Genomic DNA, 25,068 nt, shown 5'->3' on the forward strand with positions numbered 1-25,068 from the left:
ATATGAGGTATGAAGTATATGTACAAGTTACAACTCCTGATGTGGTTGTACTATAAACCACTTGAACGCATGTCCAGGCTTAGTGTCTCATTTGAATACATGAGACATGTGACATTCACCATACTATGATACAGTTCACAACCAGAACATTGAGGAACTGCAACTGATTACTGTATGTCACAGGAAGAGTAGCAGTAAGAAACTTAAGTGGAGATGTAGCAGCTACAAAATGGCAGATGGGTAACATGTTAATTTAAATGGTGCAGTAATTTAACAAGTTGGCAGCATGAGGGCATGTGAGCATTCAGGGTTATGCAGCTATGCACTACAGTACTTACTAATGAACCTTGTAGATGCTTATGGAACCCTAAAAATAGGTAACATTACTGCATTACAAGCCAGCATGATACAAGTGTGACCTTCATAGGCATATGACACAGACTTTTGTTACGTTTAGAAGATATTCATGAGCTAAATGCCTTTATTAATATGCATGATGTAGCTAAACAGTGTATTGTTCTCACTGCACTGGTATTTTTTTTCATACTGGTTGAGCAGTGTGATGAGCAGATTATGCAAATGTTTGTTTCTTCTTTCTCCATATACAGTGCTGAAAATAAATAACGGTTCCTGATGTGTGTCAGTACTGTGTTTTGTTCCTGTGTCTCTTTCTAAAACTGGACTAAAAGGTTTCCAAATAGCTAATCAGTTAGGATACTTAATTTCAGATACTAAAGCTATAAATTCATGTAGTTTATGGGTGACCGCAGGATTTTTTTCAGGGGGGTGCAAACCCAGAGGCCAAAGCTCCAGCATATATCTGTTTACGCGTGGATAACCAAGAAATTGTGCTGTATGCCACACTGATTTGTAGTGTATGAACCAATAATAACAGAACTACCCATTTCAGAAAATTTCTGCCATAAAAGGCCACTCAAACATCTGCTATTACACTGAGTAAACAATCTCTGCAAAAGTAAAAGTCATCCAAATAATTCCACATAAAAGAGATCTGTAACTAATGAAGAGGTTGCTACTGGCAAAACAACTTTACATTTCAATGTTTCATCTACAAATTCAGTGCCCGCTGCCCTTGAAGAATTCATTTTCTATGTTACATTAAAAAAATGGTAAGCTGGTAATACTGCAATAGGGAATGACTGAGAAACTGACAAGTTCATAGTTACTAGGTATGTCATACAAAGGAAGGCATGCTCAGGAGTGTAGAACCCCTATTCCCCCTTAAAATGCACCAAATAAATGGCAATCAAAGGGCACTGCAATATCAGCACTCCATCTACATGGTGTGGGAGTAGAATCCACAGCTTTCTGCACCAAAGGCAATTATGCTACTAACACTGCTTTCAAATTCTACAACACAGTGACAGCCATTTCATAAAACAGTTAGTTGCACATTGAAAACAGACAGCATGAGCAACAGTGAATTTATCTTCTCTTAAAACTCAAAATTCCATGAAAATGAAACAAAACTCATAATCCCTTGAAAATGCACTGAAACTCATTATTCCCTGAAAATGTACTAAAACTCACATTTACAATTCTGTCTGCAGTCTGGTAGTTGATGCAGAGGATTGAGGCTCTTGTCTCCACTGAAGCTCACACTTCCTTCAGCAGTCTGGTTGTCAGTGTACAGGATTCAGGCTATAGTCTCATGTAACCAAGTTACAGGGTCAAAGCTGATCAAGTTAATTGACTAACCTGCCCTCCCCACTAACTAGGACATTACATACTATACCTCCATACCTCTCAACCTCTTAGCATAAGAAATCTGGATAAAGCCTAAAATAATGGGGGAGGGGGGACAAAGGTCCCAAAATAGGGACAGATTTTAAATATTGCTCTTATAGACTTAGAAAGTTGATAAAATAACAGCATTTGTCTTAGCATGCATTTTCTAAAGGAAATGAAGTCTGAAACTCAAATGTATAACATTTAGTTATTTCATTCCTCAGTGATTTGTCAGAAAACCACAAATGTTGAGGAACAGGCCAAAAATATGAGGCAAAAATCAGGACATTCTGCAAAAACCTTGACAGTTGAGAGGTACGCATACCCCCCAACCTTAGTGCAAGAAATCTAGACAAAGCCTGAAATAATGGGGACACAATGGCTCAAACAGTGATGAATTTTAAATATTGCTATTTCTTATTTAGAAAGTTGCTAGAATAACATGATTTGTGTTAGCATGTATTTTTCTGAAGGATATGAAGTCTGAAACTTGCACACATGTCATTATTTATTGATTTCAGACCTCCACGGTTGCCAGAAAACCAGAAATTTTATGAGAAACAGACCAAAACTATGAGGCTAAATCTGGACAGTTGAGAGGTATTTTAAACACACACACACACCTACCTTTCTCTCTGCTCTCACACAGCAACACACACACACACACACAACCAGACATACACCTACCTTCTCTCACTCAGCAACACACACACACACACACACACACACACACACACACACACACACACACACACACACACACACACAATCTCACTGCTCTCACACAGTAACATGCACACACCTTCCCTTTCATACATCAACAAATTGCTAGTTTAAATTCCAAACACACACCTACTCTCTTGCACAGCAACACACACACCTATTGTCTTGCATAGCAACATACACACCTACTCTCTCACACAGCAACACACACATGCACACCTTCTCTTTAATACAGCAATGAGCGGCTAGTTTAAATTCCACACACACACACACACACACACACACACACACACACACACACACACACACACACACACACTTACTTACCTTCTCTTTCAATGGAACAACTATTTTAAATTCCGTATGCTAGTGCAGAATATGTTTCTATCCATGTTGGCATGCGTGCATGCATGTGATGCACGCATGGTTCTCCTTAAAGGAGAAGACACTGCCACCGTGTTTTTTTTTAATTGTTGAAGCTAGAAGCAAAAGTGGGAGGGTGCTCACCCCCTCCTCCTCGCCCTATGGTTCTGGCGCCCTTGCTTTTACATGACTTTGGTGTCATACTGTGACTGATCCATTCTGACAGACACTGCTAGTTTTAGTGGAGTAGAGTCCCTGTAAAAATCTGCAGAGCAGACATGTCATCCTGTGTCCTAGCTGTGGATACAGAACACCCAGACTAAGCTTGTACACATGTTCAGGAGCTGAGATTTTCTGCAGCTGAGCTATGGGTCTTGTTTATTTATTTATTTTCATCTTCATGTTGCTGCTGCTGTCTGGAGGATGTGCACTCAGCCAATGTGCTGCATGTAGCATCAGGCAGAGGTTGGCTGTCCAGGCCTGGGGATGATGTGCACACCCAGTGCAGGGGATGCACAGCCTGCAGGGTGCTGAGTCCAACCAACTGACCACCAGCTGAAGGAGGAGGAGGGGGCAGTTCTTGTGCACCTGCCAAAAGGACTTTCCAGTTTCCTTGTGAAAGACATCAGTGTTGTAAGACAGATCCAAGCAGACAGCTTCTGGTGAGGAGGACGCACTGTCCCCCTCATCTCCATCCTTCACCTCTGATCATGGGTGTCTGCAGGATTTTTTTTTTTAAGTCAAAATCCAGGGGGGGGGGTGCAACTGCACCCCTTGCACCTGCCTGTGGGTGCCAATGATGTGGTTTCTCTCTGTGCTGTTTTGACATATCAGGCAGAATTGACTAAATCAGGTACTATTTCTGATATTGAGATATTCACATGATTTGTCAGGTCACTGTGTATGGGTGTGGCAGGTAATGTACTTGTATTCAAAATGACCTTTGCTGGTATTGATGATCCTCAATACTTTTCAAAGATACTTTAGTGATATTAAGTATTATTAGATATTCTGATATTGCATTAACATGAAGGAATACTGTATATGAATATATAACTCTCCTACAAAACACCAAAGCTGTCATCTAAAATAAATAATGATCAATTCAGGTGACATACCACATCCTATTAAGTTTGCAGGACACTTTTAAAAACTGAAACAATGCCAGAAAACATTTGCCTCATAGTATCATAGTTAAAGGAAAACTCTGCCATCTCAAAATCATTCTGACTGCTTCTTATAGAATTTTAATATGTTTTCTAGAAAATGGCTGTCAATGGGGCTCGACATATTAATATGATCTTATTTTTCTTCAAGCCTTTCTCTTTCCCATAATCCATTTCAAGTCTGCTTTATATGAGTCATGCTAGACGTAAGGAAGTAGTGGTGTATTCCCATTCCATTAACATATAATGGAATTAGTGTCAGTCACTGTCATCTTATATACTGTCTGTAACAAGACTGCTTCTTATATTTCTTGAATGGTCCTCATTTGTGTGTGTTTCAGGGCTTGTTTTATAGCATACTAAGGATTTATACAGCTGCAACCAAAACAGTTGCTAAATTACAGACCTTTGTTCAAAGTATCTTTTTGTAGTCCAAGATGAATTGTCAGCCCCTCCTCTACACTTTGATAAATGTGCTGATACATTACAAGAATTATAAGAAAAAATATTTTCTGACTGTTCTCTGAATGTCACAGAGATCTTTGATTCTATAGTCAAGTCATCTTAAAATGTAAAGTAGTATAAACAGCAAACATTTAAAGTTTAAAGGTTAGCATTTCAATAGTATGATGTTGCTTAGGTAAATATGTCAAAAGGGGTGACAACTGTCTTTGAATCATTGACTGATCTAATTACTCTGTTTTTCTATGAAAGGCATGGCTACATTGGAAGTAGCTGTTTATCAGAGTAAGTTCTCTTCCTGTCTGCAATAAAGACAACGGAAAACAGTTTCACACCTCTCTTTCTTGTTTACAGCAGCCTGAGCTCCTGACTACAAATTTCTCTGTGTCTGTGGCATGTCATGCAAGTGTAGACAAATTCTTCTGCAACCTGTGTGAGAAGTTAAGCTTAAAGTGGGTGGTCTTTCTCTTCCTTTGATATGAAAGTGAGGAAATGAAAGTACAAGCAGGTTTCAGGCACCTACACAATACTGGAATCATACTGTAGGGAGAAAAGCAACCTAAGATTTGAATTAAACTGTAGGAGCAGGTGGAGTTTTTCTTTACTAAAAAAAAAAAAAAAAGTACAAAATCATTTGCATTTCTTACCATCTGCAAACACATAAGGAAAAAAAAGGTTCTCTGAAAAATTCACACTCTGTTACAAGAAGAAACCAGAGATCTTCAACTAACCTTGTTCCATGTGAGAATTGGAGTTGGAATGCCAATAGTTTCACAGCTCAGATACACTCGTGCTCCTGTTACATTCCATATGTTTTGAGGAGGAGTTGCAATGGAGGGGGCTGTCAAAAGAAAAGTGTCTATTGGTTAATGCTATCTAAGCTTCACAGTGGTGTACCATGTATAAGTTAATGATGTTTTCAGTATTAGTTATGTACACTGTGCACTGGATGGAAATTTGAGACTCCTCGTTAAATTCTGAGACATAGGAGTGTTAGCAGTCATATGACAATATATCTCAACAAATCTATACAAGGCTGCATACTACCACTTAAGGAGTAAAAAAAGTCTGTGTACAGTTAGGTTTAGATAACCTTTTTTATAATTACAAACATTTAGACTAAAGTTCATGAGAGCAGAAGAAGTCCAAAGTCTGCAACATCTGCCCATTTATGGCAGCAAACATCCAAAAGCTGACGTACCATTATTCTCCTCGCTTTTTCATACTCACAGCTTTTGTTTTCTTAAACTGTACAATTATGCTTCACTACTCACAGTGGCGACTCATTCTGTCAACCACCCTCTCAGTTAAGTAGAACTTGTTCATTTCTGATTTAAGCCTGGTCCCCTTAGCTGCCAAGTTTTAGCCTCCCCTCCCTGTACTTGTTTGCGTTTATCTCCCTCACTCACCTTACCCCTCATTATCCCATGTTCTTATATTCTGTCTTCTTTCACTAACCATTCTTCCAAAGTATGTATTTCCAGCTTCTTCATTCTTTCCTCATAACTCAGACCCTGCAACACTTCTGCCATTTTGGTTACCCTTTTCTGCACCCTCACTACCACTATTATCACCTTTTTCTTGTATGAACACCAAAACTGTGCTTCGTGCTCCAGGTAATGCACTGCATGGAGGCTGGATAATATACCCTAAACCAGTTTTTTTTTTAAATACAGGCAGAGGCCAGTTAATCGTAAGCACTTCCCTATCACTCTTCTAATGATTTCTTTTGACAATGACTAATATCCCCAAGTCGCTCTTCTGCCACATATCTCAAAATATAATGTGCTTTTCCATTACTACACCCAAAGTGCAGAACTTAGCACCTGATCCTACTGTATCATTTTTATATCAATGCTTTTATTACAATAATTAGTCAGCATTTTAAAAGGTAATTTGCCATATAACATTTTAAAAGGTAATTTGCCAAATAATATTTCATCACAGTAAGATGACAGAAATGGCATTTGGTGAATTTGTCCCCTCTTAATTTCCACTTTTCTCAGAGAGGCTGAAACTCCTAAGTTCAGTACAATTAAGTGGAACATAGGGTGTGTGTGGGGGATTTGTTTTCATGTAAAATAATGAATGGTATTGTGCACTAAACTCCATTATGGTAATTTTGCTGTAAAGAAATGGTATTCAGTGAATTGCCTTTCAAAATACTGATCCACAAATATTTTTTTCCATAGAAACTCCAGCCTAGTACAAGATAATTGCATTTTTCCTGCTTCTGTTATAGTGCCTATTCACTGCATGCCCACTCTGGCAAAGTGTGTCCCCAGCCACCATGATGCAACCAGGAAAACATTTTCTTTTTTTTTTTTTTTTTTTTTTTAGCTTAGGTCCTTTGTCATATACTGGTCTGGCAGAAGTGTGGGAATTAGGACTAAAAATATATATATGCTTAATTTATGTTGCTGTCCTCAGGCAGTGCCTGATACTGGTATGAAAACATGATAGTGTGCTGTGACACATTCTCCCAAGTTCCCATGAGGGAAAAAATCTAGTAGAAATTCCCAGCCCCCCCCAAAGGACAGAAGAGCACGCCATTGGCTACTGCATTCTACTCTTCTCCCTGGATCTTTGCCATGTTGGGTCTGCTAATGAAACCCTGGTCACTGGGACACTCTAGTAAGCTGGTTCAATGCTAAACTTTAACTGCCATTTCTGTTTTACTTCAGCTAGCCTTAGTTACTTCATTCTGCACCACAGCTGTAATTCTACTGTCATTACAAAGAAGTTATTCTGGTCTGCCTTTTCCCTCTGATGTCTGACAAAAATACAATAATTAACACCATCCACAGCAGACAGTGAACCATGTGATACCCCAATAGTTATGACCCTTAGCTTCATTCATAAGCTACCATGTATGATTTACCTGCTACCCAATTTTCCACTCACCTCGAAATCTATATCAGGATCCAGTTGGGTTTACCAATAAACTCTATGGTCCTCAATCAAGCAGCTTGCTAAAATGTAAAACACCACATCCAATGAATGAACCATCTACTTAACTGGACATCCATTCAGAAAAATGAAGCATGGCTTTCTGATATGAACATTTGAAAGTAAATCTATATATACTTTCAAGAAACTCATCACATATCTTTTAGTATACTTTTGATTACCTTTGCTATTGATCATATCAGACTAACTAGCTAATAGTTACATAGATTGCGTTTTACCATCCCATGAACCGGAATCACTCCTACTGTTTCCCAGTCCTGATAATAGTTTTGTAACTGGTTGTGCCATTACTTCTTCCAGCCATGTGAAAGGTGGAACTAAATCAGACCCCTGAAGCTTGTCCATCTTATAGTCTTGGTGTATTACTTTTTAAAATACCTTTATTAAATTATCGCTTAAGACATAGTCAAACATACATTAATAGAAAAGAAAACAACCCAGTTTTAACATTTTTCCATTTAAATACAATATACATCACATATATTTTCTTTGCTATTATCACCAGTCCAACACGTAACTATCAACCTTCTATCTCCAAAATGTGGAACACTACCTCTAATAATGTGGAGCAAGTGATCAAAATGTGGAACGCATGCTAACAGCTTGCTAACAACTTCAACTAATGATGTACTTTCAAGATGGCTGCACATTGAGTAACAGCTTAATTCTAGCTCTCCCAGTGTAGAAACAGAAACTCAGAAGATAGAACCAGTGGACTGATATTACTGATATGTCTGGGTAAATTTCTGTAACTGCTAGTAAGTGCACTGTCCAGATGCCAGGAAAAAAATACAGAGGACCTGAAGGAAAATCAGCTATAAAAGGTAAGGAAAAAAACAGTGACTGGGAAGAATTCTGCAGCTGTTCAGCAGAAAGCAATACAATGTCCAGACATGACTTCTAGTAACGTAGAGGAAAATATTAGACTACTGCTTTCAGACTTGATTAAAATAAATGGAACACTGATGGAGTATATCAACTCAAATAACAAAAGGCTGGAAAAATGGAAGAAACTTTAAACAGATACTCATCTGAGGTGATAAAACTGCAAAAATCAGAGGTTGGAATTTAGAAAAGGCTGGCTGAATATGAGATGTCTTAAGAAGAGATGTTTCAAAAAATAATACAATTAGAGGGCAGAGCATGTAGGGAATACCTGAGATTTTCTGCTATACCACAGAAACTGAAAAGAACAGACTGTATTCATTTTATGAAAGCACATATAAACAACTGGACTGGTATTCCACAGCAGGAGTTGTTCATTGAAAGAGCACATTGTGTGTGTATGCCCCAAACCTGGCCACGAGAAAGCAACCTAGACCTTTAATAGTAAAGATGCAATCCTACCAGTACAATGAGTTGATTCTGACAAAACTGTGGCAGAAGGGCAAAGTACTAAAAGTGGGAGACAGCAGAGTGTTTGTGGAGAATGATTACTCACTGTACACCAGGCAGAAGAGGAATACATTTATTCCACTATTCAGGGAATGTTGAGAAGCAGGCATGAGATGCAAACTGTTGTACTCGGCTATCTTTAAAATATTATTTTCTAGAGGTGCAAAATCATTTTTATGCAGAACATGCTAAGAAGAAATACAAAAGTCTGTCCAACAAAAAGTGAGTTGTGAAATGGAAGGAGATTCTGCTTTTTGTTCTTCTGGTAATACAGACCACAGAGAGACTGTGCCAGTGAAACCTTTTCCAATGTTTCAATGGAAAATGCTTGAGAGAAGGAAAAAAACACAAGAACTGACTAGAAGAAGTGATAGTACATTGGAAATGAAGCAGAGACAGGATTAGGGAGACAGAGATGACAGGAATAAAGCCAGTAACTTGGAATTGAGAAATGTGGGATTACAAAGCAATAGTTACAGTTGTGAAACATGACAGAAAAGGAAATCTTGAAATATTGGACTTTTTTGACTTTGTTAAACTCGTAGGGGACTCTAAAGCATACACCCTATTTCTTTGTCATTAATGTTCAGAAAAATACTTAGGAGGGGAGAAGAGAAGGGAGAAAGTTGACTGTAAGTAAAACATTTTTTTTCTTAATTTTACTATTTTTACAGTGCATAATTTTCTTTGCATGCTCTAAAATTTTCTGTTATTTTTAATTGTAATGGGGATACTAATGTAAACAAATTGGTGTAGCTAGAGAAATTGTTTTTTTCTGAGCTATGATACAGAATCAGACTTTTCTGGACATAGTAAGGTCTTGCTGAGTCTAATTATGGTGGCTGTTAAAAAGCAATTATTAGAAAAAGTACTCCTGTTTTCCCCTTCTTCTCTATTTCTCCTTATTCAGTTTTAAGAAATGTGGGCACTGCAATATAAAAAAGAAGAAAAGTCTGTTCAAAAGAGCATGACAAACAAAAATTATGTACTTTTTTTCTCATTCTTGCATAGGGCAATTACTGGATTAAGGCCCTTAGCTTCATCTAGTAACAAGTTTTAAGAAAAAGCACGTAAATGAAAAAGAACAAATATTATAAAGATTTTTTTCTAGCAAATAAATGTATGCTTTTGGTGTCACTTTTGTATCTGGTCCTCATTCCTCCATGGAGACAATCTGATAAAGATAAATAGCTAGGAGATAATGTTTTCTGAGAGCATTCAAGTGTTTCCTATCTGGGACTGCTACAAAGATAAAACAAAACCAGACAGCACTTAGTAGAAGTACAAGCTTTGCCATGTATCTTAGCATGGATAATCTTTTTTTTAGGTTAACTCAAGGTGTGGCTACCAATTTGGGACACTTGTTCCTATTAGATGGGTAAAACTTCAATATTTGAAGATGTACATAGTTTTTTGTATTAGTATTAAGTTAATAGGTTTTGAGAGATATTGGGGTGTGTTTGAATTTTTGTTTGAGAGCTTTCAATAAAACAAAAAGTTTTGTAAGATGTGACATAGCCCCAAATGGATATGACAAAAAACAACTGTATAAAAGATCAACCTGCCAACAGTGTATGCATGTACCACAAAAGCTGGAACTAGATACTTAACAAAACAGCTGTTACACATAAAAGGTGGGAATAATAAGCTTTTAACACAATGATACTTTCTGTACTGTCTTTAAATATCAATGGTCTCACAGATAAATGCAAAAAAAAAGAAAGATTAGTAAACTAAATTAAAAAATGCAGAGTGCAAATAACTATGCTACAGGAGACACACTTGCAAAGAACTGAACATGTGAATTTGATAAAAAAAGGTTCAGGGTGGTTATTCAGCAGTATACCTGGGACAAAGGAAAAGAGGAGTACTTATATTAATTGCAGACGTTCCAATAGTGACAGAAGAGGATAAAAAAATAATAATGGTAGATTTGTAGCACTAAGGGGCTACTGACAAGGGAGGAGGATTATACTGGCATCTATTTATATTCCACCTAAAACTGCTATAATTGAGCTTAATAAAATTCTGGGAGAAACAATCAGCTTTCTGCAAGGAATATTACTTATAGGTGGAGACTGGAATTTGATTTGCAGCAGTGGAGATGTGCCTGGGAGGCCCCAAAGGGAAAATATAATAAAGGTGAGTAGATTTTTGAAGAAATTTATGAAAATATTTGGCACAGAAGATATGAATTCAATACAAGGAGTTTGGAGTGAATTTACATATTATTCCCCAAGATACAAAAACTGGGCTAGGCTAGTCAGAATTTGCATTTCACAGGAACATGTGCATTTAATCAAAAGTCTTGATACATACAATAACTATTTCAGATCATATGCCAGTGATAACTAAAATAAAAACATACAGTAATGAAATAAAAATGAGACACTGGCACTTTCCCACCTATCTGTTGAAAAGAGAGAAATTTAAGGAATGGGTACTGGAAATTATTCAGGAATTATTAGAGAAGATAGAAATTTCTTCTGAAAATATATTTGGGGAGTGGTATAAAATTAAAGTGGAGTCTAAAAGTAGGGTGGGAATAAAAGAAAGAGAGATATGGTTAAGAAGTATCAATAATTATTTAGAGGGACTGACAAATGTTAAAGTATTGCAAAATAGCGGGAATCTCAAAGAACAAGAAGAAGAGCAACTGCAGAATGCTAAACAGAAAATAAGGGATTACCTCAATAGTATGCACAAGTTTAGAAAGATTACTGTTAAGCAACAGTTTTTGATAATAACAGTAGAGCACAAAATCTTTTAGCACAATGCCTCAGACAACAGAAAGTAGAAGAGGCTGTCACCAAGCTTAGGCAGCCTATAACAAAGAAGGTAACAAAAGATCCTGTAGACGTATTAGAAATATTTCAGAAATTCTATGGAAGTCTGTATAAAGCAGAAAAATATGGAAATCAAGAAAAGGTACAAATGGAAATGTTTATGGAAGCATTAAATATGCCAAAGCTAGAGGCAGATGAGGCTCAATTACTAATGGTTAGGATAGAAGGAGATGAGACAAAAATAGTGACGTATAACCAGTCCACAGGAAAGTTCCCCAGAATAGATAGTATCCCTGTGGAAGTTTGAAAGCTGGGAGGGAAAAACTGATAAAGATCTGGAAAGCTTTGTTTAACAGTATTTTAAGAGTAGGAGAAGTACCAACATCCTAGAAGAAAGTGGTGGTGCGTATAATATCTAAGGAGGGTAAAGACCCAACAGATCCAGCTTCATACATGTCCATTTTGATCCTAAACCATGATTATAAAGTACTTTTCTCTATAATGGCTAAAAGAATGGCAAAAGTAATGCCAAAATTGATAGATATAGATCAATTTGGTTTTGTGGAGGGCAGGGAAACATTTGACAACATTAACAGAACATTGATGATCCAGAATGTAAGAAAACACCAATGTTGTTTGTAGGGCTTGATGCAGAGAAAGCATTTGACAGAGTAAGCTGGGACTTTAGGGCAATGGAAGCATTTGCATTCCTGATAAAATTATAAGGTTGATTAGGAGGATGTATGAGGGATTGAAGGTGAAAATTAAAGGGGGTGGGTTCCTCTCTGATAATTTCTGTTTGAGCAGAGGAACCAGGCAGGGGTGTCCTCTTTCCCCTTTGTTGTTTGCATTATATTTCGAACCATTGGCAAAGAAAATAAGGGACTCAGAAATTTAAGGATATAATTGGTATGGTAGTCAAGAAAAGCTGGCTCTATTTGCAGACAATATTATTTTATACCTGATAAAACCAGAAAAGGACATTTCAGTGGTGTAGAACATTTTGAAACAGTTTCAAATCTTTTCAGGATACAAAAATTAATGAAGCGAAAACAAAGGAAATAGCTGTAAATTATGCACCCACACACAAATTGGTTCAGCAGTATCCATATTTATAGGGGCATGATAAAATGAAGTACTTAAGAGTATGGATTAAAAATGATTCCAGTGAGGCAGCTAAAGATATGTGGGAAGAGACTAAACAAAAGATAATACAAAAACTGAGAAATCGGAAGCTCTCTTATATGGATATGGCTAGTAAGATACAAACAGTTAAAATGTGTTTAGTCATATACACAGGTCAGGCATATTTTTATCAACCAGAACAGAAGCTGTGGATAGTGATTAATAAAGAGCTGAAGGATTTTATCTGGGAGGGGAAGATGGCAAGAGTCAAGTGGGGTAAGCTGAGTCTTCCACTAGAACAAGGCAGATTGGGATTACCTGAATTGAAGAGATATTTCAGAGCTACACAATTAAAAATGTTTAAAATTATTGCACAGAAATATTACTGCACAAAAGAAAAAATATATAAGGTATTGTTGTTAGAATATTCAGCAGCATTTTTCAGAGTTCAGAGTTCAACATGGTGTGGAGTTAGTGTGAGTTTAGTAGTCTAATGGCCTGTGGGAAGAAACTCTTATTGAATCTGGCAGTTTTGCATCTCGTACTGCTGCAGCCTCTACCAGAAGATAAATAGGTGAACAGTCCATGGGAGGGTGAGTAGTGTCTCTTAGGTTCATAGGGTGGTACTAGGCTATAGGCCTTGGGCCTATACAAGCCTAGCCATAACAATTCCCTGGCTATTTCTTCCCACACTATTTACTTCCCTGGACCCCTTTCTAGCAAGGCGACAGACGTGATCCCCGGGGTAAATTTCCTTTCCCCATCCAGTCGTCAAGGTTCCTTTTGAAGAGGGCCAAAGAGGCGCTCTGCTTGACATGTATGGGCAGTCTATTCCAGAGTCTGGGGAGTCTCTGGGTCAGGAACCTATCCATCCAGCATGTTTTGTTTATTGTGATGACAAGGTTTAGATCCCTGGAGTGTGTGGTTCTGAGAGATTGGGATTTCTTTAAGTGTAGCCTGTCCAACAGCTCTTGGTTTGACATGGCCTTGTATGTTAAGCAGAGATCACCTCTGAGTAGACGATATGCGACAGAGTTTAGCTGGTGTTTTTTAAGGCGGTCAGGGTAGGGCATCTGCTTTAGGCCTGTGATTCTTTTAGTGAGGTATTTCTGCGGCCTTTCCAGTTGTTGCAGATGTCTTGAGAGCTACATACCAAATGGGGCGTTGTATTCTATAATGGGTCTAATGAGGGATGAGTACAGTGGGACAATGACCTCCTTTTTTCTGGATGAAAAGCCCTTAGTGATGAGGTGTGCCACATAGAAGGATTTCCTGACTGTTGTGGCAATGTGGTTATCGAAGGTGAGACCACTGTCCACCTGTGTCCCTAAGTCTCTTATCACACTTTCAGTGTTTAGTGTACTGCCACCTATGTGGTAATTTATGGGTACATGTTTTTTCCCAAAGGGGATGACTACACATTTCTTGGCATTGAGCTTGAGCCCATGGCTCTGGCACCAAGCATCTGTTTCTGTAAGGCCCTTTTGTAGAGTATCCACATCATTTGGGGATTCAATAATGGCTCCCAGTTTGTATTCATCTGTGATCTTTGTTAGCCAGAGTCCCTTAGTGTTGGCCTGTACTTCAGAGAAGTAGATGCCAAACAAGAGCGGTCCCAGGACTGAACCCTGAAGTACTCCACTTGTCACTTGTCTGGAGCTGGATTTGGAGTTGGCTTCTTTTACAGTGTGGGTTCTGTCAGTAAGTCAGTTGGCAACCCATCGAGTGACGTAGGGATTAATGCCCAACTTAGTAAGTCTATCTATGATTCCAGAGTGGGGGATGGTATCAAAGGCCTTGGCAAGGTCCAAATAGGCTGTGTGGACCGCCTTACTTGTCCATGGCTCTAGAGACTGATTCAAAGAAGTCAATCAGGTTCAGGTGGCAAGATCGGCACTTCACAAACCCAAACTGGGTGGGGTCCAGTGTTTGAAGGTTGCCAATGTCTTTGTTTATAAGTTCCATGATAATATGTTCCATGGCCTTGCAAATCAGGCTCATCAGACTGATGGGGTGGTAGTTCCCGGGATCCAAGGTGGATCCCTCCTTGTGGAGTGGGATAAATGTAGCTGTGCGCCACTCAGTGGGCACAAAGCCTTAGGTGAAGCTATGATTAAACATGACACTTAGGTGAGGTGCCAGTTCATTTTGTAGTTCATGTAGTACACAGCCTGGGATGTCATCTGATCCCATGGATGCTGTATTCTTAGCTTTGGAGAGTGCGTTTTTTTACCTGTGTGGCCGTTATTACCGCAATTTGGCAATCCTCCGGTATTGAGATGGGCCGTTTAGGGGGTGAGAGGGGGGTGAAGTTGGCACTGAATTGATCTGCCAGGATATTGGCAATACCCTTGGGATCAGTATTTTTAATGCCATTCTGTTGTAGCTCATAGCAGATCTGAGCATTGCCATTTAGATTCTGTACATAGTTATAGAATGCCTTGTGGTTGTCTTTGGAATCTTTGGCAATTTTATTTTCGTAACTAGCTTTGGAGGATTTTATGAGGGATCTCGGCTTCTTATTGAGGCTGGTAAGGAAGTTTTTTGCATCCTGGGATTTTCCTCTTTTCTGCAACAGTTTCTTCCTTTTGTTGTAAAGTTTGTTTATGGCAGGGGACCACCAGATCGGCTTCATTTTATTGGAGGAGAGCATCTTGGTTCTATTTGGGATCGCACAATTCATGCATGAGTGGATGTGCTCGTACAGTGCCTTAGTATAGGATTCAGCAGTCAAACTTTCAGTTCCCGTCTGCATGGGTGTCATGAAGTTTGTCACTTCTGACTTGAGTAGCATGAAGTTGGCTTTGGAGAATTTTTTTATGGAAGTTTCCTTACTGGGGGGTAGGGGTGGGATGTGGATGCCAAGGGTGATTAGCTTATGGTCAGACCTGACCAACGAGGGTTACAATTTCACATATATAAACATAATAAATTATTATGACTGAGTATTGTTTGCCATGGCTATTAGTTAAAAACATCCTTTATCCTGAATGTGTTATAAACCCTTTCAGTATGGAACAGAGAGGAACATGGACTATTTAGGACTCAAAATGTGGACTACTCCTCATAAAGCGGTGTGCTTGAGGGGTAAGGTCCAACATTACAAAAAAGTTGCTAAATTCCTGACTCCCTTAAAGATCACACCTTCTCCTCCTTCTCCTGAAGATTATTATGCATGCATTTTTCTCACAAATTCTATTCATTTCTATGTATCTTGCTCCTTCCCTTTTCTAAAGATCTCTCTTCCAGTTCTTTTAACTCTTTTATAATACTTAATACCTTCAATACAGTTGAAAACTTGCACATCTTTAGGCTTTTAGTTCCTTTGCTCAAGATTCACCCTTATGCCCATATCTCTCTCTGTCTCACACACACACACACACACACACACACACACACACACACACACACACACACACACACACACACACACACACACACACATGGCTCTACTGCCTTAGCTGCATTTTCAGGAGGCTGGGTTTTGAATTTCATAGCTAGAAAAACAAAATGTTGCTCACTACGCCTGTAATGTGTGCAACATCAGGTACCTCATTAACTTTTAATCAGCTCTTTAATGTTGCAAATTATATGATTCTAACCCACTTTTCTTTTCTGTTTTAAAAATGTCTTTGGATAATCCATATTTACAAAATTCCTTCAAGTAGACAGGAAAGTTGTGAAGTTTGTTAAAAGGCATTCTCAAAACAAAAGGTAAAAGCTATGGATGTCATCAAATCACTGGTCTGTCAACACAAAAAATATTAATAGCCAACTTAAAAGAACCCATTGACATAGTATTCTAACTTACAAGCCACATACATGGCATAAGATGTTGGCTATTTATTTTGTACAAACAAGTGTAAGTATTTTAAAATGAACCATGTCTTGCTTATTAAAACAAACATACAAAGTAATGTTTTAAGCTAATGTAAGTAATAAGCAAATAACCAACCTCCTGACTAACAATGGAACAAGCCCTGGTCATGATCTGATATGATTCCTTGAACCATGATTCAAAAAAAGAATACATGATTTCATGAAACTTTTCCATTACCTCTCATTCAGAATGTGGAGAACTCCCAGAACATACCTTATTTGAACACTAGAACAGAGACACTTCATGCATAGCATGTAGGACTAAAGTACACTAAAATGCAAAAAAAAGTTTAGTGTAGTTCACACAAAACCAGGCAGTAAGGTGACTGAACCAACTGTTATGTAATTGCCATAATTCTAGATCTGTGAAGCGTGTCCATCTCCAGTAGCAGGTAAAACTTTGTGCTACAGGAATTTGGACCACTTGGCACTTGGAACTTCATTAGGCTTTCTCCTTCCCCCAGCCCCCGTAATGCTGGCTAGCTGGATGGCTCCCATCTCGACAGTTCCTCTTGGCATGTTTGTTTGGATATCCTAAGGATATGGCATACAGGTAACCCTTGGAAAAAAGGAGGAAGAGGTAGAAGAGAAGAGGAAGATGAAGAGGAGGAAGAATGGTAAGTACTAGCAAGTCATCTGCTGCTGGTTGCTGCAAGATGAAAGCAAGAAACTGGCTGACCCTCAGCCCAGGCTGTGGGAGAAGACAGAATGGATAATGATATAAAAGGCGGACATATTTCTTATAGATGTTTCAATATGGTAAGTATATAACGTTTGTAGCTGGTAAGAAGTTGCTGATCACTGATAACAGGTAAGACTATGTTCACAACTGCATATCTGGGTGGGCTGTGGTCTCTGGTGGACTGTTATTACTGCCATGTTCTTGGTGATTACCCTGAGAGCTGTAGTTAGACTGACAGGCAAGCTTCAGAACTGGTAATGGTTGTCTCTTACCTGTTAGCATTTATACTTCCTGGACTTCTTGGCAATTTTTCTATGGATGTACATATCCTGCAGGTCCAACCAGCATATTTTGCCTCCTCTTGCTAGATATTAGGGGCTCATTTGCACCAAGACAATTTCAGAATTTCCATTTACCACATATTCATTTAGGCCACTAAGATTCATAATGGGCCTGTAGTCCTATGTCTTTTTTGGCACCAAAAAGAACCTTGAGTAGTAACTTTTTTAACACCTTTATCAACTTCACACATTGAACAATGGCATGAGTACACATACAGGCATAGAAAAGAAGACAAACCATGTTAAGCATGTTTCATTAACTTCATATATTATACATATTTATTTATTTATTTAAGTTTGATGATCGGGGAAGTCCAACTGGGCCAAGCAGGACCCATTTTCAACGGAGGCCCAGGGAGAAAAGCTCCACAATAATTTTAAGTTACATTTCACATGTTACAAAAGGACATAGTTCATACAGCTAATTAAATCTTTACAGATAAGCTCCATGATATTTGCAATTGGCTTGTCACAATGTTACAAAAATGAAAAGACAATTCAATACAATTTCAACATTTACATAAAGTGAATATTTTTGTTATAAACTCAATTGCAGGTTTAACATTTCAAAATATATAGCTACTAGACATAAGTAGGTTATGAAAATATTATGCATGGAGAGGGTAATAGTATATTTGAGATTGGAGAGTATAATATAATAGATATTAGAGAGAAAATTAGTTTTTAGTAGGGGAGAGATTGTTTTGGGTGGGATGAAGTAATAGAAGAGGTAGATGAATGAGTCAGTGCAAGGTGGAATGGGGGGGGGTTAAGATGGAGTGCGGCAAGGGCATTCCAGTTTGGAAGAAAGATGAGAGAGATTTGAAATTTGTATAGTTAGGTAGGTTGCTTAGGTGTGTGGGGAGAGAGTTCCACTGTTTAGCTAAGGAATGGGACAGCAGTAGATGGCCAGGAGGTTGTGCAGGTTTGAAGACCTGAAGGAGATTTTGGTTTTTGGATCTGAGTGAGTGGTTAGGAATGTAAGGTTTTAAGTAAGTAGCGAGAACTGGGCAGTTGGCAGGTTTAAAGATGAGCTTGTGGGCAATGGTGAGTTGTAGGTAACTGAGGTAGTTGGGTAGTTCAAGCCAGCTGAGGGTGAGGAGGGAGTGGCAGTGGTGGGATGTGTTTTTTGAATTAGTTGCAAATTTGGAGATCTTGTGGTTGCAGGATTCAAATTTGAATCGAAGGCCAAGATGGAGATTAGTGAAAAGAGGGACACCATACATAAGGGAGGGGAGTAGGGAGGTGAATGCAAGAGTCTGACATATAGAGGGGCTTAAGAAGTGGTTGTGCCTGTAGAGAAGACCTAACTTTTGGTGGATTTTCTTGATTGTGGAGTGGATGTGGGTGTCAAATTTTAGTTCTTCATCAATCACTGCCGCACAAACAGTATCTATAAATGTGAACCTCATTGCAAGATTATATCTTTGATCCTCTAACTGCTTAGAATTTTGTAAATGTCTCTCCTACTGAAAGATTTAAAATTAAGATGATACCATGTATGTTACCACCTTTTGATACACTTTCCTTCTTTATAAAATAAATAAATAAATAAAATCACTATTTCTTTCTCAGATAGTAACAACCTATCATGTGGGTATGTGAGTTGAAATTGTACCTGTCTGTATATATTGTTAAAAAAAATTAAATTTTGTGATAATTCACTGTAATAATTCCACTGTATTTGCACTAGTAATGTACACTTGGAGCTTTTCACACTTTCCTTCTTTTAAAAAAAAATATATATATCACTAACTATTGCTTTCTCGAATACTAACTTTCAACCTATCCTGTGTGTATATGAGTAGAAATTGTACCTGTCTGTATATATTGATAAAAAAAATTCAATTTTGTGATAATTCACTGTAATAATTTTACTGTAATTACACTAGTAATGTACACTTGGAGCTTTTCTTTCTAGGCCTCCGCTGAAAATGGACCTGTATCCAGTCGGACTTTCTTGGTTAACAAATGTAAAGTAAAACAAATAAATAAAATAAATGATAATGATGCCAAGAAGCTTGGTGTTGGGAACAATTTCAAGGAGGGTGTTGTTTTGGCTTTGTATGGTGCATGTGGATTTGTCAGTGGAGTTTTTGGTAGGGGAAAAAAAAACATTAGTTTGGTTTTATTTGCATTTAGTGCCAGATGGTTAGACTGCATCTAGGTTTCTGTTTTGGAGAAGACTAGTTGGGTTTTTGCTTGGAGCTTGGAGGGGGAGAAGGCTGAGTAGATGATTGTATAGTCATCTGCATATTGGATGATAGATGAGTCTGGGATGGATTGGTGAAAATTGCTAATGAATAGGTTGAAGAGAAGAGGGCCAAGAACAGAACCTTGTGGGACACCTGTGAGTGTGGGAAGGAAGGAGAAGGTTGAAGTTTTCCATTGGGCAGCTTGTTGGTGGTTGGACAAGTAGCTGGAAAACCAGGCAATGGTGGTGGGAGAGATGTGTAGGGTGGAGAGTTGGGATATAAGCAAGGTGTGTGAGATGGTGATATAAGTAGGGTGTGTGAGATGGTGTCAAAGGCCTTTGACAGATCTAGGAATAGTGTGGATATGAACTTTCCTGAATCGCGTTCGAGGTTTATGATTTCAAGAAAGGAAAGAAGGGCAGTCATAGTGCTGTGACCAGGGTGGAAGCCATGTTGGGTAGGGGAGAGGAGATTGTTTAGTGTTAGGTGTGCCATGAGTTGTGCTTGTATTGTTTTCTCTAGTATTTTAGAAAGAGGGGAAAGGATGGCAATAGGCCTGAAGTTGGTGGTATCAGTATTTTTGCCACCTTTGTGGAGGGGGATGATGTAAGCATGGCGCCAGATAGAAGGGACATATGATTCTTGTATGGATCTATTTATAAGAATAGAGATGGGCTAGGCAATGCTGTCTGCAGATTGTTTGAGGAAGGTGGGTGGAAGGTTGTCGGGTGCATTGCGACAGGGTTTGAGTTTGAGGAGAAGTCTTTTTATAGTGCTTGTGGGGATGGGCTTGAGGCAGAAGGATGTGGAGGAAGGTTGATGATTGGGGTGGTGGTTGGGGCAGGAGGGGGTGATGGTTGGGGAGGGGGGTGGGAAGGAGGCTGATGGTTTAGCTATGTAGTCTATGAAGAATGAGTTGAACTGGCTGGCTGTTTCAAGGCTGGAGAGGTTGCGGTCTGGGCAGGGGTTTTCTTTGTTGCCAGGATGCAGCATGGATGAGATGGAAAACGTATATATGTTTTCTTTTTAAATGATTACCATTCACTCTAACATTATATATATTGATCAAGTCCTGTTCTTTCCATAAATTTCTCCCTGCCTCCAGAATATTATTCTGCATGTATTGTTTCCACAAGTTCCATTTATTTCTATGCAATTTGTTCCATCTCCTTTATGAAATACTCACCACCATTTATTTTTTTTTCTCATTTACAATATTCAATACTTCATTTACAGTTGTTTTAGATTTGTATTTCCATTTTCTAGTAATTGATTTATTTTGTGACCAATAGTATTAAATTTAGCAAGGCCTAGTATGTCTTGGCAATTCCGGCCTTAAATCACTGCTCAAATTAATAATTTCCCTATTTACAATCATTTGCTGTCCCAACATTTCTTACAAATTATACTGCAGGGAATTTGTAAATTCTGCCAACTTGTTACACCGCCCCCCCCAAAAAAAAAAACATGTCTTCAATTACTTCTCTTTTTCCAATAACCCCTCCAGCAATTGCTATGTACCTGAGGAAAATGTCTTTGAAGTTTGCTTGGGGTATGAAAATACCTATGCAAACACATTCGTGCAAAAATCCTAAAGCTTCTGGATTTTCTTTCTTTGTTACTTGGGAGCTCAGTAGGTGTCTTACCACTGTTTCTTTGTAAATCATCTTTCCAGTCTCTCTTTACAATCTTTTCTAACCTCTTCTAATTGATTCTAGTAATTACAATGCATTATTTTATATAATACTAATTATCCCTTTTTAACAGAAGCTTCTCCTATTCTAGACTTAACTAAAAACTCAATCAGTGCTAGTCTTTTACTTATCTCTCCCCATCCCTTTCTCTTTACCTGTACTCAGGTATCAATTCCTGTTAGGGAAGACAGTATCTAACCTGCATTCCAAACTTTTGCTTAGCCACATCACAGTATATTACCTTTCCCTCCATTGTTATTTGCTTCCGGTACCTTGGCTCTTTTACTAATTTTCTCATATAGATTCTAGCCTGTCTGTCTTATTTTCTGTACCCATATTTGCAGTAATCTCTATTGGTAAAACCGTCATTTCTCCATTCTTTGTTAGCTTTGTTACTAAGATACTTTCTGCTACTTTATAAATATAGTATTCTGTATTGTTACGGTTATTCTGCCCAAGCAACAAGGACCTCTGAAGCCGAAACACAAACAAACACCAGTCACAACCAAAGTGACACATAGCTCACAACACCAGTGTGCCACCCAACAACAGCCCATAAGGCAAGACAATGTACCCAACACTTTAGTCATAGGTGACTCTATAGTCAGGCACACTGATGTCCCACTCACCAGGCTGAACAAGGAGAAAATTACAGTCAGCTGCGTGTTGGGTGCCAGGATCCACCACATAACGCATGCACTCAAGTCACTCCACAACAAGTACAAATACGACTCTGTCATTGTCCATGCTGGAGTAAATGACTTGAGACGTACCTCACTGGACTACATGAAAAGAGACATGGAAGAGCTCTTGGATCATGTGACCCAGGCAGGTTTGACCCTAGCCCTGAGTAGCATCCTGCCTTCACCCAGAATGATACCACAGTATAAGGACAAAATGATTGACTTCAACAATTGGCTAAGCTTCTGGTGTCATTCAAAGGGGATCCAGTATTTGTCTGCCTGGGAAGACATGATCAACAAACCACAATGCTTTGCCAGAGATGGTCTGCACCTGTCACCCCTGGGATTCAGGTTACTGGCTAAAGCTGTTGCCACCCCTATAGTGCCTTTTTTAGGCAAGGTTCAAAGGATAAAACCACCACCGTAACAGATACAAGCATGCAAAATCTGAAGGTAATGCTACTCAATGCTAGAAGTCTAAACCTCAAAATGCACTCTCTCGAGGCACTCCTAAAAATGGAGAACATCGATATCTGTGCAGTGACTGAGACCTGGTTCAAGGCTCCAGAGAGCACCCCTGCAATACCAGGCTAAAATTCTTACTACACTTTTCGGCCACAAAACCAAGACTGAAACACTAAAGGTGGAGGAGTGTCCATATTCACCAAGGATATTCACACCTCCAGGCTAGCTGCCCAACACAACTCATCTGAAATTCTCCAGGTGCAACTAACACTAGGTAAGACTGCAATCCAAATTGTAGCTTGCTACAGATCCCCCACCATACCCCTAGATTCTCACTACACCTTCCTAAACATACTGGAAAATATTAAGATACAACCAAACACCCTAATACTAGGTGATTTCAACTACCCTGCCATTAATTGGGAAAACTACTCAGGTACCAACTCCTTTTCCCAATGGTTCTTGGAATTCATAAATTCCAATGCCCTGGATCAACTAATCCATTGTCCCACCAGGGGCTCCAATATCCTAGACCTGGTCATTACCAACATGGGAGATAGATGCTCCACACCAGTGGTCACCCTCTCATTGGTCAGGTCTGACCATAAGCAAATCACCCTTGACATCCACATCCCACCCCACCCCCAGTAAGGAAACCTCCTTAAAAAACTTCTCCAAAGCCAACTTCATGCTACTGAAGTCAGAAGTGACAAACTTCACAACACCCACGCAGACGGGATCTGGAAGTTCGACTGCAGAATCCTAAACTAAGGCACTGTACGAACACATTCACTCGTGCATGAATCGTGCCATCCCAAATAGAACCAAGATGCTCTTCTCCAAAAAAAGGAAGCTAATCTAGTGGTCCCCTGCTATAAACAAACTATACAACAGAAGGAAGAAACTGTTGCAGAAAAGAGGAAAATCCCAGGATGCAAAAAACTCCCTCACCAGCCTCAGTAAGAAGCTGAGATCCCTCATAAAATCCTCAAAAGCTAGTTACGAAAATAAAATTGCCAAAGGTTCCAAAGACAACCACAAGGCATTCTATAGTTATGTCAAGAATCTAAATGGCAATGCTCAGATCTGCTCTGAGCTACAACAGAATGGCATTAAATATACTGATTCCAAGGATATTGCCAATATCGTGGCAGATCGATTTAGTGCCAACTTCACTCCCCTCTCACCCCCTATAGAGCCCACCTCAATACCAAAAGATTGCCAAATTCCGATAATCACAGCCACACAGGTAGAAACAGCACTCTCCAAAGCTAAGAATACAGTATCCATGGGACCAGATGACATCCCAGGCTGTGTACTACATGAACTACAAAATGAACTGGCACCCCACCTAAGTGTCATGTTTAATCATAGCCTCACCTCAGGCTTCATGCCCACTGAGTGGCGCACATCTACAGTTATCCCACTCCACAAGGGAGGATCCACCTGGGATCCCGGGAACTACTGTCCCATCAGTCTGACAAGCCTTATCTGCAAGGGCATGGAACGCATTATCATGGAACTTATAAACAAAGACATTGGCAACCTCCAGACAATGAACCCCACCCAGTTTGGGTTTGTGAAGGGCCGATCTTGTCTCCTGAATCTGATTGACTTCTTCGAATCGGTCTCCAGAGCCTTGGACGAGGGTAAGGAGGTCCACAAAGCCTATCTGGAGCTCACCAAGGCCTTTGACACCATCCCCCACTCTGGAATCATAGATAAACTTACTAAGCTGGGCATAAATCCCTACGTCACTCGATGGGTTGCCAACTGGCTTACTGACAGAACCCAGACTGTAAAAGTAGCTGACTCCAAATCCAGCTCCAGACAACTGACAAGTGGAGTGCCTCAGGGTTCAGTCCTGGGACCACTCTTGTTTGGCATCTACTTCTCTGAAGTACAGGCCAACACTAAGGGACTCTGGCCAACAAAGTTTGCACATGACTGTAAACTGGGAGCTATTATTGAATCCCCAAATGATGTGGATATTCTACAAAAGGGCCTTACAGAAACAGATGCCTGGTGCCAGAGCCATGGGCTCAAGCTTAATGCCAAGAAATGTATAGTCATCCCCTTTGGAAAAAAACATGTACCCATGAACTACCACATAGATGGCAGGACACTAAACATCGAAAGTGTGATGTGAGACTTAGGGACACAAGTGGACAGTGGTCTCACTTTCGATAACCACATCGCCACAACAGTCAGGAAATCCTTCTACATGGCACACCTCATCACTAAGGGCTTTTCATCCCGAAAAAAGGAGGTCATTGTTCCACTGTACTCCTCCCTCATTAGACCCATTATAGAGTATAATGCCCCATTTGGTATGTACCTCACAAGACATCTGCAACAGCTGGAAAGGCCATAGAAATACCTCACTAAAA

At 39.2% G+C, this 25,068-nt stretch overlaps 1 protein-coding gene across 2 annotated transcripts in view; it reads right to left on the reverse strand.

Moving 5' to 3' along the window:
- The window catches only part of IGFBP7 (insulin like growth factor binding protein 7), a 648,223-nt gene that overhangs the window by 360,858 nt on the left and 262,297 nt on the right, over positions 1-25,068 (reverse strand). For both annotated transcript variants that reach the window (XM_044059015.1, XM_044059014.1), the window contains exon 2: positions 5,195-5,304. In XM_044059015.1, the coding sequence (XP_043914950.1) occupies positions 5,195-5,304 (110 nt within the window). The remainder of the gene's footprint in view (positions 1-5,194; positions 5,305-25,068) is intronic.

The sequence above is a fragment of the Protopterus annectens genome, chromosome 17.part0 (genome assembly GCF_019279795.1).
Source record: "Protopterus annectens isolate FY-2018-M chromosome 17.part0, PAN1.0, whole genome shotgun sequence".
Classification (NCBI taxonomy): domain Eukaryota; kingdom Metazoa; phylum Chordata; order Ceratodontiformes; family Protopteridae; genus Protopterus; species Protopterus annectens.